The sequence below is a fragment of the Numida meleagris genome, chromosome 1 (genome assembly GCF_002078875.1).
Source record: "Numida meleagris isolate 19003 breed g44 Domestic line chromosome 1, NumMel1.0, whole genome shotgun sequence".
Lineage (NCBI taxonomy): Eukaryota > Metazoa > Chordata > Aves > Galliformes > Numididae > Numida > Numida meleagris.
In genome coordinates, this window is record NC_034409.1 from 174017449 (window position 1) to 174032420 (window position 14972).

The following is a 14972-nucleotide window of genomic DNA, read 5'->3' on the forward strand; positions in this document are numbered from 1 at the left end:
CTTCTTTCGAGTAATTTTCATCTTTCACACTTGCACTTTCTGAAGTTTAAAGAGCAGGATGACCAGGAGGTGTAAAACACGTTGTCTTGGGGAAAACCCCAAGAAATGATTTCTTAAAAGTGTAATTTCATGGTGTTACCTTTTAGGCTCTATATTTGTGCATATTTCACATTTTGGTTATTTCATACTTCTAAACATAGATCACAATATATGTATATGTATGCACCTGTAAATATCTGTCTCAGTTTATGGATGTATAACTGCTGGAAGGGGGGGGGTCACAAAATCTACACAAGTGTTTATCAAAATTCTTCAGAGCTGAGTAGCTTTGTTAACATTTCTTCAAAATCCCTCACATCAAAACAGTCTAACCCTACAATTATTGTGTCCTTTTCACAGAATATCAGCACATTTTGATTCTCAGACCACCCCAGTTTAACAAGTAAGAACATCTAGACTTCTGATGTCTTTTACCGTGTAAACACATTCCTTATCCTTTTGCAGACATGAATAATTTCTTCTTTTATTATAACAATCAGTCAATTCCCAAACAGGGAGTCCTTTCCAGAACACAGTTCCATTTTTTTTCTGACAGTGCTACAGTATGAGCATCTTTGTGTGGTCAGCAGCTCCAGAAGCAGAAGCTTTAGGAAGGATGTCAAATACTGTAAGACATGAAATATCAGTAGCTGGCAAAACTGTGTCACACAGCAAATGTAAGCTTGATGTCCACATCAGTCATCTACAAATAGATGTAAGACTGTTCAATAAATGAAGGCTTTCCATCAATTTGCAACATTGCAGCCCTTCTTTACAGTAAACTTTTGTAGGATTTTAAGTGCAAATGAAGAATCATTGCCTTAAAATAATGGGAACTCATGCAAATCAGGTTACCGTGGAAAGAACAGAATGCTGATGGGATGTTGCTGCTTGGGGGAAAGCAAAAAAAAACCTGGACCTCCTATGTGAAATCAGGAAGAAAAAAAGTGGATAAGGAGAATGAAAGACCCTACTGACTCAAGAGGTCATGAACAGAGAACTGTTAGTTATGTTAAACTTTTCACGGAAACTCTTAGAAAAGTGTAATGTTTTTCAGTATTTTAATACTTAGATGACAGTCTAGGTAAACTTTTCATCTCTCTCTTTCCTTCCCAAGATGGCCCCAGGAAAATGTAATGCTTCTTTCTTGACTTACTGGGGCCAAGGGTGATAGCTCCAGTGGTGCCCAGACGTGCTGTGAAACAGGGCTCCTACTCTCTGGAGTTTTGTGCTGAGCCTGTTCAGTCTTTTCAGAAAGGTTTATCTTCCAGAAACTGAAATATACGTAGCAAAAAGTCCTCGTTCAGAGTGAGTCACAGCATGTTTAGTTCATGGCCAGGAAACTATGTAGTGGAGATTCTGTGAAGTAAGCAGTATCATCTTGGTCTCTGTCCACTGATATGGATTTTGGCCTTAAAATCATAGAATCATGGAATGGCTTAGGTTGAAAGGGACCTTGAAGATCATCAAGCTCCAGCTCCCTGCCATGGGCAAGGTTGCCAGCCACTAGATCAATCCAGGTTAACGTTTATGGCTCGTTTAAAGCCATGGCTTTGAGGAAGACTGATGTTGCTTGATGGAGAACTGGCACTACGGATCTTGCTGCAGATTTGATGTCCATGTTTTCTCCACAGGTGCCCTGGGGCCTCTCACCGAAGGGTTGCCCTTGAGAGGCGGAAGGCAAGCAAGCTGCAGGCCGAGGCTGAGGGTGAGGCTGGGCCTGGCGGGCCGGAGCAGTCCAACAGCGTGTCCCCGGATGCAGAGCATGGCATCGTGCCTGCTGAGCAGAACTTCACTCCCGCACTGCCTGCCTGGACAGATGAGCCTGGCATTGACAATCCTCCTTTTGAAGAGAACACAGGAGCAGACAGTATGTCCTCAGTTATCTTCTCAGACTACTTATCAAATGTAGAGGCAGTTATGGTGTTAGAGCTTGTCTCTTTGGAAGACTGAATGCATGTTTTTGTTTTTTTTTTTTCTTTTTCTTTGCTCTTTTGCAAAGGAATGCTGGTAGGTTTCGGTTATGGGGGAGTGTGCAGCTGAGCTAGAACAGCTGTTAGGAAGGAAAGAAATATGTATGTGTGTGTGTGTGCCATATATCACAGTGCAGTATGCTACACCTACACCCATATGTTAGAATCATAGAATCATTAAAGGTGGAAGAGACCTCTCAGATCATTGAGTCCAATCATCAGCCCATCCCCACCATGCCCACTAACTGTGTCCCTAAGTACCACATCTACACAGTTCTTGAACACTTCTAGGGACAGTGACTCCACCACCTCCCTGGGTGGCCTGTTCCAATACTTGACCACTCTTTCAGACAAGGAATTTTTCATAATGTGCAACCTGAACTTCCTCTGTCAAACCAGGCTTTATTCCAGTGCTCTGGGGAATTCTCCCTGTCCTGGATGCTGAAAACAGGATTAACATGTAAGAAATAGGTCTAGTTCAATCCAGGAGCAATACTCATCACAGACCATAGAGATGTGGCAGCTTCGCAATGTGGTCAGCCACTAATGGAGGTTCATTATGTCCTGTGAGCAGACAGAGTAGAAATCTCATCATAAGGAAACTCTCTTACTAAGACCATTCATGTCAACCTACTGGCAGTGAGGCTGAAGCCATGTGTTTTCTGTAAAACTGCAGCAGTTGTTATCTAAGATGAGATTTCTTCTCCCCTCTCCCCTGGCTCCCCACTGGATCGGCAGGCTTCCTGCACACAGTGCTCCCCTGCTTGGCCTAGAAGGCAGCTGAGTGTAATTCCTGCGTCCACTTGCTTTGAGCTAGCAATAACGCCTCTTGCATCTAGGATTTTAGAGAGGAAGCACTCAGCCTTACCACGGAGGAACGTGATTGTTTCTCCTTCCTTCTTCTGCTTATTTACCATCTCTTAGTATCCTCCTTTGTTGTCTCCATGCTTTCTTCAGAAATGGGCTCTTTCTTGTCACCTGTTAGCTCAGTGGCAGCACATAATTCATATAATAGCTAACAAGCACGATGAAGATGCGCTGTGGACTGTACACGCAAATGAATTTTTGCTGTCATCATCATCAAATGTGAATACACAAGTGGTCAAATTGGAAATGTTTATTATAATAAAGGCTAGGAGCCAAAAGGTCCAGAATATCCTTTTCAAAAAAACAATTAACCCCCATTTCACGAAGCATAGATGCTACTAATTTACTATTGATTATTCCTAATGATCTAGGTGCTCCTACAAATAGCAAAACTCATCCACTCACAGTTGCTTAGTTTGTGAAACCATTGTGTGCCATGCTCTATATAGTTCTCTGATAATTTGCTTTATTGAAAGTGGATGAAGTATAAAGGATATTAATCATCTTTCTTTCTTTTATTAAATAATTGGCAGCAAATCAACAGCCACCTACCTTGCCTGAAGGAGAGATCACCACTATTGAAATTCATCGGTCCAATCCTTATATTGAATTAGGAATTAGCATAGTGGGTGGCAATGAAACGCCTTTGATCAACATTGTTATTCAGGAAGTTTATCGAGATGGGATCATTGCCAGAGATGGAAGACTTCTTGCTGGAGACCAAATACTTCAAGTATGGAATCTAATTACATATTCTGTTTGCTTACTTACCATTCAGTCGTTGCAGAACTGCCTGCTAAATGAGATGGGAGATTTTCCTTGCCTGACTATGTTGTGTAAATGTTAGCTTTGCAATTATCAGTTAGAAAGCCAATTAATATTCAAAGGAGAGCCTGTTGTTCTAGCACTTTTGGCTATTATGCTTTGTGTGGTTCTCAGGATCAGCCCCATAGAATTTGTTTTTGTCCTCTTATCAATTTATAAAACATGAGGTTATTTTTCTGATTTTAAATGCTGTGGGGCTTGTTCTTCATCTCTACTTTATGCATGCTTTCCAAAGAAACTAAAGAATACTTCTAGCTAACAAGTTGGCAAAGTTTGTTCCATGTAAAAAGCACCTTGTATTTTCCTAGGCTGACTTTGTCTAAGTTGTTATTGTAGTCTGATTTCAGTGCTATCTTTGAACAGCCCCTGCAGCTGATCTGCATCTTTCAGTATTTGTAAAAAGATAAAATCAGTAATATTCTTCACTGGCAAGATTTGAAGCAAAGTGCTCCGAGTATTCTTTTTTTAAACATTTTCACAAATTGTTAGAATTTAGTTTGGTTATGATAGAATGTGTATTTTTGTTACGGTTTTAAGTAACTAGCCAAAGATGGTGTAAAAGGATCTAATTCTGTTAATTTTGTCATAGGGGAAGGAGCTAAATACAGTAATCTGTAGACAGAGTAATCTTTAGAAGAATGACAGTAATTGAATTCTACATAAACAACGCAGTCCTCCGCCTTTTTTCTATTTTTGAATCATTCCACCTGAAAAAAATACATTTCCATCATTTAAAACTGACTTCACTAAAAATGCTTGCTTTTGATGTGATGGACTAAGATCAGTCCAAAAATAGCATCAGCCCTTTTCATTTCCATTTTTTTTTAATCTGGGAGAGAAAAGTAGCTTAAGGAGTGCAGTTATACTTGGAATAAAATTAGTTTACACTTCAGAAAATAGAAGTTCCTTTTGAAAAACATGTCTTTTTTCTCTCGTTGAGTGTTAGGAGAGTAGCTGGCTGAGAGTAACACAAGGGGCTTCCAAAATGTTGCCTTTTTAACAAGCAGTTTCAGGCACTGATTGAACGCTACCCAATTTATTCTCATACTCAAGGACTCTCACTGGTTGCAGAACAGGGACCTTTCCACTGAAGCTTTGGAAATTCTTGCCGTTTGGGCAGATGTCAATTATAGTTTCCAAAGCTGCAAGTGGCAATAAGTTGACTATAAATAGGATTTGTAAGCTGCAGTGTGTTCTCCCTATCAGCATGCTGACACCGAGACTGTCAGATGCTAAGAAGGCGTTCATCAGAGTCCTTTTGTCACGATGAGGATGAAGTGTGGGAGGTACAAGCCAAAGTTTTTGGAAGATCCAGTAACTTTATAGCTTCACAGTTGCCTGGGCTGGTGCTGAGTTGTATTAAAATTACCAGGCTTGGTCTGTACAGACTGTAATTAAGTACAAAGTTAGATGCAGTTTAGTACATGCTTCAGCCAGTCGTTTCTGAAAATGTCTTCAAAGACTTTCATGAGAGGTAAAGTGCTGAAATAAAGCCAGAAAGGACTGCAAAGTGAAGCTTAGCATTTACTTGACCGGTCAAACAAGAAGTATTACCCTCTTAAGGTCTAAGAGAGCAGCATTTAGTAACTGCTACATAAAAGTGCGTGTTGTGTACAACATACAGGCAGGTGTCTAAAAGTGCTCTACAAATGGTCCCTTTTTGTGCTGGACTGTGACAGTAATTCACATAAAATATGCTCTAATGAGAATCTGTTTCTACAAGAATACTAAGGCTGTTTTATTCTGAAACTGTGGAGTGCCTTGTAGAAAGAATTAAATTTTGTTGCATACGTTCTTCTGTGCTCTTTGCATGCTTCCATATTTTATGCATTTACTTTAGCGAGCGACAGCTAAAAATAAAGCTAAATTTAGTTTGAGGGCTCTGACAGATGAGCCCTGGTGGATTTTGCTGGTGGCAGTTTTAACAGTTCTTTCTTCAAGCTGTGCCTGCTCTCCCTCCACTCAAGGTGACAACCTGTCTGGGGCAGCACTGGACAGGATGCAGCCAAATTGTTTGAGATTGGCCTCTTGACACCCACCCCTCAGCTCAGATGTGTGATGGAAATGTGATGGTTGTTGTACAGAGATTTCTGAGTCCTTTCTCTGCCTAGCTTTTGGTTGCTGGGGTTTTTTTTGTTTGTTTTTGTTCAGGTTGGATTTTGGGCAGAGGGTGGGGGCAGGTCAGTATGTGGGTATTTATTTTTCATAGTTGAGTATGATTTTTTGTATTTTGATAAATATTTGGCATTAATTTTAAAATTTGGTATGCTTTTTAAAAAATATATATTTTTTTCTACTAAAATCACGAGGACAGGGGCTCTCCTGTCAGGCCACAGCAGTATGTGCCAAGGATGACATTTCAGTGTTAACTTTCAACCCCTTCTTACACAATGATAGACATACTGCTTTTGTGCTCGTTTTTGTGGTGGTCCTATTTTCAGCTAAATCTTATTGCGCTATAAGTTTTTATCTTGGCTATAGTAGAGGAAATGTCTGAATATAACTGATCTCTGTATCGGTGGGCCATGTAAGAAACAATTCTTGTGTATGGGGAGGGAGGGCTTAGTCTGTTTTTCATTTACAACTGAATTTAAACAACATAAGCTGCAAATCTGAAACCTCACTGAAGTCAGTGGAAAAACTCCTAAGCTCCTGCTACGGCTTCACTGAGCCACCTTTTCTTTTGCCTTAGTGAACAAATTTAAGTTTTCTGGATTTCAATTCTTTTTTTAATTTTTCACATCGTGGAAGTGCTGCATAATGTTAGATGCTAGCTTTCCTCAGAGATTTGAGTGAATTGTTTTTAGAGCTATTGTTTCCTAGATTTAAGTAATATTGGGCTTGATGGTGAAAGCACTCATGAAGTTCTTATTCTGGGGAACAAAACAGGAAAAGATCTGAGGAATACAGGAGACAAGGGGAATAAAAATCTTGGAGCATGAGGATGAGGGGTGTTCGCCTTCAGAGGGATGTCAGCTTTGCAGGAAATAGGTTTGCAGACAAAGTGGGATGCAGAAAAGGATGGAAGGAAGAGAGAGCAAGCCCAGTACAGGCAGATAAGTAGGTTGCTCCAGGACAGATTTTCTTGAGCTTTGCGCTGAATTTAGTTTGGAAGGGACTTCATGTTCGTAATTTCATTTCATTATCTTCATAATGAGTAGTAATTAAACCTGTGAGACCACTATTCTGCTTATTGCTATTTATTTTTTGGCAGGTGAATAGCTTTGACATCAGCAACGTGTCCCATAACCACGCGCGAGCCGTGCTGTCGCAGCCCTGCACGGTGCTGCACCTCACCGTGCTGCGGGAGCGGCGGTTTGGGAGCCGTACACATGGCCACGCTGACACCACCACCACCACCACCACCTCCTCCTCCTCCTCCTCCTCCTCCTCCTCGCGGGATGACAGCTTCCAAGTCACGCTGCACAAACGTGACTCCAGCGAGCAACTTGGCATCAAGCTGGTCCGCAGGACGGATGAGCCGGGTGTCTTCATTCTCGACCTCTTAGAAGGAGGGTTGGCTGCCCAGGATGGCCGCCTCTGCAGCAACGACCGAGTGCTTGCCATCAACGGGCACGACTTGAAGCACGGGACACCCGAGCTTGCTGCTCAGGTTATACAGGTAATTTGCATTCCTGAAGTCTTAGCTCGGCTCCGTCTTGGGCGAAGAAGGTGGTAGAGTCTATCTCAGATAGAACAGCTTGTGTGTAACATCTGAAAGCCTGTGGCTGTTCAATTCACTGTGATTTGTGTTCTGGAAATAAAGCAGCAATCCAAGGTCTGCTTTGGCACCATGCAGATGAAGTTTGTCTAGTTAGAAGTGAAAAGTGAGTTAGTCTTCCCTAGCATGCAGCCTGAATGTTAGATGGCTGCTTATGTGACCTATTGCTTAACAGGAAAAAAAAAAAAGATGATTGTTATTATATTGCTGTGTGTACTGTAGGGTTAATTTCTAGTCTCAGTGAGCTCTATAAAAGTGGACATTGATTTGCATTGGTTTACCTGTACGTGGAGTTGGTGTGCCAGAATGGGACAGCGAATTGCCAAAGTTCATAGAAGCACAAGACAGCAGCTAGGAACAAAAAGTCACTCTTCCATTAACCCAGTGCAGTAAAACTCATTTCCTGAGCATTAAGGAAGGGCTATTCCAAATGACTGGCTCTGCTCTGGACACAAATATTACCCAAAGGATGATGCAGTCGGACACATGACCCCTACCTACTCCTGCAGGAAAAACGCTACCGCACACCTTCTTCCTAATCTGTAAGGAAGCAGCTGCATCACATGCTGCTTCCTTCTGATGGGATGTTGGGAAAAATGCTCTGGTTTTGGTGAAGTTGGGATAGACCAGTAGCTTGTTCTTGCAGTCTGGCACAGTTAATTGCCTTTGCTTAACCTCAAGTTCCAACACCAAATAGAAAACCACAGTTCAAATGAATAGTAAATGCATGCTTCAGGTATCATTTTAAGAACTTGCTTTGTAGCTAAAGGAAAATAATGATTTTGGGGATTTAATGCCAGTTTCCCAGTTTTTGGATACAGTGAAATGGTCAGAATTTTACAACAGGTGCACTGAGATGTATTTTTGCAGCAATGGAAAGAGTTGACATTTCATTTAAAATCTCATATCTGAGTCTCCTGATATACCCAAAGCTCTAGGATTTTATGGTCGGTTCATATGTAACATCATTCTCCAAAGTCTTTGAGAAACACCACGTTCAGAACTTTTGACAAAAATCTGCAGATCCCGGATCCATTGTGTGCACATTTCCTCATTTATTGGTACAGGCTGCACAAATTCATAGAGGCTGCAAATGGAATTTGTTTGTTTGTGTTTGAAGCTTCATAACACAGAATCAATCCTTTTTGCAAAGGATTTCTGGGTGAAGCAGATGTAACATCAGAGGTAAAGGAGTGTTAGTATCCTCTCTATTTTAGGGGGAATTGCACCAAGAATCAAGTAAGGGACTGAGAAGTTCGTGGCACCTCCAGGAACTGAAAAACAAGTTCTGCTGGCTTCTTATTTCCTCATGTATATCCTACAAACTTCTGTATTTTGTTTTATATATTTGACAGGCTAGTGGGGAGAGAGTGAATTTGATCATCTCTAGACCCATGAAGTCACAGACGGTCAGTATTATCCGAGACACGGGGACTCACAACAGCAACCCACACCAACACCAGTCCCAGCAGCTGTTTCACAGCAGACCCAACTCACATAAGGTTGGTGTCGTTCAAGAGTGTTCTTGTTTCTGCCACTGTGCTGGCAGTAGCCAGCAACGACAGGAGATGCAGTGTATGCCATCAGTTACGTAAAGAGCTAGTTGGAGGATGTGTCCACTCCTCTGTGAGCCAACGATGCTGACTGCAAGACTACAGGATGGGAGAGAAAGGCAGAATGAAGAGAATTTCATGAAGCTAGTGTCAGATTATCCGTAAGATTGCAGAAATAAAGCCTGTGCTTCAGTTCTAACTAATTCCTCTTGTTAAAACAATATGACTTCTGACTGTTCAGATTTTGTGAAACAGTTGTCATGCTGACCATGCCAAGCAAGCCACCTTTCCTCCTATCCAGTCTTTTGGCATCACTGTCTAATGTCACCCTTCTGCTGGAAGGATTTACATGTGTTGGTAGTGTTTTCTTTTAAATGTTTACGTACTATCTTTGTTTCTCTCTCATTAATCTACAGTCAGTGTAGAAGTCTTTTGGCTTAATACAAAGTTTGTGTAATCGCATGGCACCTGCCAGTTATTCCGAAAGCCTGAAGACTTAAGGAGGAGCTGTTCTTAGAAGCTATGAGATACATATTATGTGATTAACATGAACATGCAAGGAGCAGACTCAGTCAGCAGAGGCACGTGGCATTGAAAGTAGAGGAAAGCAGTGCTTCCAGTTTCTAAGAGAAAGCAGGGGAATAAAGAAGTGCTTGTATTTGGAAGAATCTTCCAGGTTATTTCTTCTATTATTTTGAATTCTTTCCAAACATTTTGTTGATTTAAGATGTTATTGCAGGTGTGTGTGCAGTGATTTCAATGTATCACTAAATAAACTGAAGAGGAAAGATTTGAGCAAGTAAAATAAATTTTGATTCAGGTCTAAATCCTTAGATAGGGGAAAACTAAATATGAGCTAAACTTTGTAGTTCATGTGTTAGAAAATAAAATATTCTCTTCTTGCTTCAGGTTTGGGTTATCATTATGGTTATTAGGGAGTCTGCACAAAGCATCTATTAACAGCTTATATATCGCATTTATTGGCTTTCATTACTCTGTGCTCTGAGAGAGGCTACATACCAGATGTAAAAACAAACATGACATATGAGGTTTTAAATGGCCTCTCTGTGTGATTGTGAAAACACGTGTTTTCGTTTCTTACGGAGCTTCTTTGTAGTTGTGGGCCATGTTCTACTTAACGAGTGAGGTAATGCTGATGTTCACCAAGACATCAGAAGATTTGCTTCTGTTTGGTTTCTCAACCTCTGGCCGTACGGTTTCATAGCACACTCTTAAAATTTAGCCTGTTCCAGAGTAAGAGCTAAAAGAAACTTGAGTGAGAAAATCCAACTAAAGCCAATTTGCAATACAGACTTAGTCCTTTAAACGATTCTGTTAAAGCACCAACATGTAGCTTTGAGGTGTACTCAGTTGCATTCTGATCTGTTTGGTTTTTTTGGGGTGTGTTGTTTTTTTTTTTTTTCCAAAGCTTTAACTACGTTGTTTATTCTTGTCAAACAGGATCTCTCCCAGTGTGTTACATGCCAAGAAAAGCACATTACTGTGAAAAAAGAGCCACATGAATCTCTTGGAATGACAGTGGCAGGAGGCAGAGGCAGCAAAAGTGGCGAATTGCCCATTTTCGTGACAAGCGTGCAGCCCCATGGGTGTTTGGCAAGAGATGGCAGGATTAAACGAGGTAGGGCTTGGCTTTCCTGGTGGCATGAATGACCTCCAATTGTTTTTTGATGAGTACTGAAATCACGTGGTGTCTGTCATAAAGCCTTTTAACAAATGTAGCAAAGCAGTGATGGGTGTTGGTCTTCATGTTTCAATAATGGAAATGCAGTATTTAGTATCACACTTCCACCTTTTCTAGGAAAGGGATGTTTAGAGAACGATAGCAGGGGAAGTGGATGAGATCAGGAAATGTCTGCTTACATTCTTTACAGCTGACTGTAGTCCCCTGAGCTGAGGGTCTCATGTGATGCTTTGTACTGTAGTGCACACGTCCTGTTTTTGTGTTCCATTTGGTGGGATGGGCTCCATCTCTGCTTGAGGAATCCTCACTGTAATATCTGAACAGCTCACATGTTCCTGATGACAGGTAACCCACGTGGAGATTACCCCCAAAGCTTCATCTGCAATGACCATGGAACCTAAATGCTATCTTTTCCTTTGTCCAGCACAGCCTGGTTTTACTGTTCTTCAAGTGTGCTGCAGAAGGATGCAGGGAATGTGGAGACAAAGATTAGACTCAGCATAGGAGAGCACAGTCCTTGCTGAGTAGTAGCTAAACATTGGTGATTAGAATATATTGTGCTGTATGTGAAGCAGACCGTGTATGGGACTTTGGCAAGTCAGAGTTCACAGAATCTCAAATTGTTCTAGGAACTAAATTTGGAAAGAGGGGGAGGAAACTTCAGAAATTGAAATTGAAAAAGAAAAGCATGGGAACCTCCTTATATGCTTCTGAGATGGGGAGATTTACACCCACATACCATGGCGTACAAATGTGAAAAATACAACTGATGGAAGAATAATAATTATAGTTTCATTATGTAATAATAAAGGAGCCACAGCAGCAGCAAAAATGGCTTTAAGTTGTGCTGCACCTCAATTTTAGCTTTCCCTGGAAGGCAAAAACTTTTAAGAAGTGAATCTCATTCCGAATGTGACTCAGGTGTTCACATTTGCTTTGGTTTTCCTGGCTTTCATCACTAAGTGAGGCATTGCGTGAAGGAGGAGACTTGTACTGCTTGAGCAGTAAATTACATTTTTGTTTTCACCCTGAGGCATTTCGATATTATTCTGAAAGAAAACAAAAATTGTGGCACTTTTTTTTACTGCCTTGGACTCTTTCCAGATTATTACCTTTGCACAGATGCTCATTTTTTCTTCTGATGGATTGGATTTTGCACCAGCCTTTCCAGTTGTTTTTGTATTCATTTTTGTTCTCCTTAATTGCAGACTCAGAAAAGCCAAAGACCTGAAACACTTTGTGGAGCCTCACTTGTCTATAAGATATAGCTACGTTGTGGTGCCTGAATTGTTGCTAGTTGAGTTGATGTTGCTATTCACATTCCCAAGTTGTTGGTTCAGACTGTCTTGGCTCCAAAAAATTACAGTGTTAGGTGAAATCCTGGTCAGAGAGATATTGCAGATTGTGACAGGCTGCTGTGTTCTTACTTGTACCTCTAAACAGGTGATGTGTTGCTGAACATCAACGGCATCGATCTGACGAACCTCAGTCACAGCGAGGCGGTGGCCATGCTGAAAGCCAGCGCTGCCTCCTCAGTAGTGGCTCTGAAAGCACTGGAGGTCCAGATTGTAGAAGAACAACCCCAGGCCAATGAAGAACAATTGAGTACCATCAGTGAAAATGAATACGATGCCAGCTGGTCACCATCGTGGGTCATGTGGCTGGGACTTCCAAGGTACTGAATTAATTAGTGCAGTAGTTATCTGTTTTAAACTAAGTCGGAGAGAGATACAAAAGCAGAGACATTACTAGTTGCAGCACATCTGCCCTTATTTCTGACTGCCTAACCATTTCAATTATACTTTGCATTGTGCTCATGATGAGGACCATGAACAGAAGCAGCGTTCTCTTAAGAAACTGGAAGGTGAAGAGACTCCGGTTTATCCCTTCAGAAACAATAGTAACTACTCACATGGATTCTTCTCATTTAATAAAACTCATCTTTTCCATTGCTTAACCATATCATAGTTTCCAGCGGAGTATCTAAAATCAGAGAGATCATTAATAACAACACAAATTATTTACCCACATGTCTCTGTGCTAATTTACTGCTTAAATTTACAAGGCCAAATATATAACTTAAGAACGTTGGATCAGACTTTCCATTCTCATACGTTTAACACAAATCTCTTCCACACAAGCCTGGAGTTACTAATCCTCATTTATTTCTTTCCAAGAACCCACTACCATCTCTGCAAAACACAAAAACTTCTCAAGGTTTGCAGCTCCCTCCCTCCCCTTTCCTAGTCTGCAGTCTGCGTGACATCATCATGCTTCATTTTTACTGTTCTGTTTTTCAGTCTCTTGTGGCTTTATTCTGGCATTGCTCACTATCAGGAAGAGCTCCCACTACAGTGAATAGTGTTGGTAACTTCAGGCAGTGTGCAGGCTAATTCCTCTCCCTCTGATGGACTTAACCAAGCTCAGGCCTGTAGTTAAAGTATAAAACAACAAAAGTAAACAAGCATACTGGTGGCAAAATATGTCTGAAGATGACAAATATGTCTGAATATAACGGAGCTATGAGTTATCCAGTGTCAATAAACAGCTCTCAGCTTTGGTAAATGTAGTTGCTTTCTGTGCCTTAGCAGTGATTTATTCCTTATATGCTATGGAAGATCATGCGTTGCTCCTGCGTTACTCATTGTGCTGCTGCTCTTTAGAGAGCTTTGCACATCAGTAAAGAACTTTGCATCATTATTGCCCAGCAGTTCATTTCTAGGGTTGTTTGTTTGTTTGTTTGTTTGCTTCTTTTAATTACAGTCACTATTTCTCTGGCAATAATTAATTTTCATGAAGGAAGTTATTACCTATACCAGTACAGTTAGTGGAGCATGATCTGGATTGCTTACCTGCCGTGTATCAAAATTGTTAATCATTTATATTTTCATTACTGATGGTGAATCATTTCAGAGGTAGAGAAGGTGATGCATGAACTTCTAGTTTTTTACTTAAAGTGGAAAAAGTCTAAATTGTCTGGAGGTGGAGGAAACATGCACTGCATTTTTGACTTGCTAAGTAAATAGATTGGTTATACATTTTCTGCCCACATTCTTGCCACCTGCGAAATCCCTATAATGCCATTTTATTATTGTCAGTTTACAGAGCTAAGTAATTATTCTAGCTCTGCATTATTTCTTTTTAAACATATTTATGTCTGAAGAATGTGGGGTTTTTTTGGTAATCAGTTTGAATATTGCAAAATTACTCTGTCTGTGAGCAGAATGCTAATCACCAGCCTTCCCCTTCTTCTCCCTGCTTATTGCAGCAGTGATGTGAGAGAGCAGGTGTTGTGCCTGCTATGGAAACACCTATATGTGGTACACACAGCTTTTCTCTTGCTGTCCTGTGCTTCCATTCCACAGCTGCCTCCATAGCTGCCATGATGTAGTACTGCGGCGGAGCAATTTAGGAAGCTGGGGTTTCAGCATTGTTGGTGGCTACGAGGAGAACCACACAAACCAGCCTTTCTTCATTAAAACCATTGTCCTTGGAACTCCTGCGTACTTTGATGGAAGATTAAAGTAAGTTAAAACGGCGGTAATAACAATCATCAACACTTGTAAATAAGCACATACTAGTGCAACTAATAGCTTAATTAATGAGTAGTGTTTTTCCTCCCCCATGAGAGTGATGCAGGGCACTGTGGGCTGCTTCAGTGGAGGACAGAGTGTCTCAGAGTGGTACATCTTCTGTCCCCGTCCCTGACTGCGGCTCTGATGTCACCTACTGTCTCCATCTTTCTGTTTAACTCTTCTTTAGGCCACGAGGCATAGCAAAAATGAATGCAGGGCTGATTATTATTTTATAATGTATTTGTCTTCCTAGAGAACAGATAAAAAATTAAATAACATCTTTCTGTAAAATGGGGGAAATTGCTTCATCCTTTCATAAAGCCTTCTTATACCACTGCTGAAAACCCTGGCACTCAAGGTGGATGCTGCTGCTTTAATAGAAAGGTGTGAAGGTAAATGAAAAAGTCAGTGCCTCTGAAGAGATCATTAAGGAACAGTGCCCTGAGTTTTTGGCTGGCAGGAAAGGCGTGGATAAATGGGGTGGGTGAGTTCAGCAGGGGCCTCTAAGGTGGTGGTCCTTTCTGGCCTTAAAGATTTCTTTCTGGCTATTCTATGATTCTATGATTAAATGATTCTACTTACATTTCACATTGGGATGCAATTCCCAGATCTACTATACATATATGCATTAGTTTTGTGTAGGGTTATTTCGGAATTAGGACTTAAAATTCCTATTAAAGATTCTCTTGTTCATAAATGGATTTATTTTTTGTAAAG

At 40.9% G+C, this 14972-nt stretch overlaps 1 protein-coding gene across 1 annotated transcript in view; it reads left to right on the forward strand.

Annotated features, from left to right (window-relative positions):
• The window catches only part of LNX2 (ligand of numb-protein X 2), a 56903-nt gene that overhangs the window by 37828 nt on the left and 4103 nt on the right, over positions 1–14972 (forward strand). Inside the window, exons 3-9 of the mRNA XM_021378802.1 lie at positions 1674–1909; positions 3413–3612; positions 6919–7326; positions 8781–8927; positions 10440–10617; positions 12124–12355; positions 14046–14204. Of these exons, the coding sequence (XP_021234477.1) occupies positions 1674–1909; positions 3413–3612; positions 6919–7326; positions 8781–8927; positions 10440–10617; positions 12124–12355; positions 14046–14204 (1560 nt within the window). The remainder of the gene's footprint in view (positions 1–1673; positions 1910–3412; positions 3613–6918; positions 7327–8780; positions 8928–10439; positions 10618–12123; positions 12356–14045; positions 14205–14972) is intronic.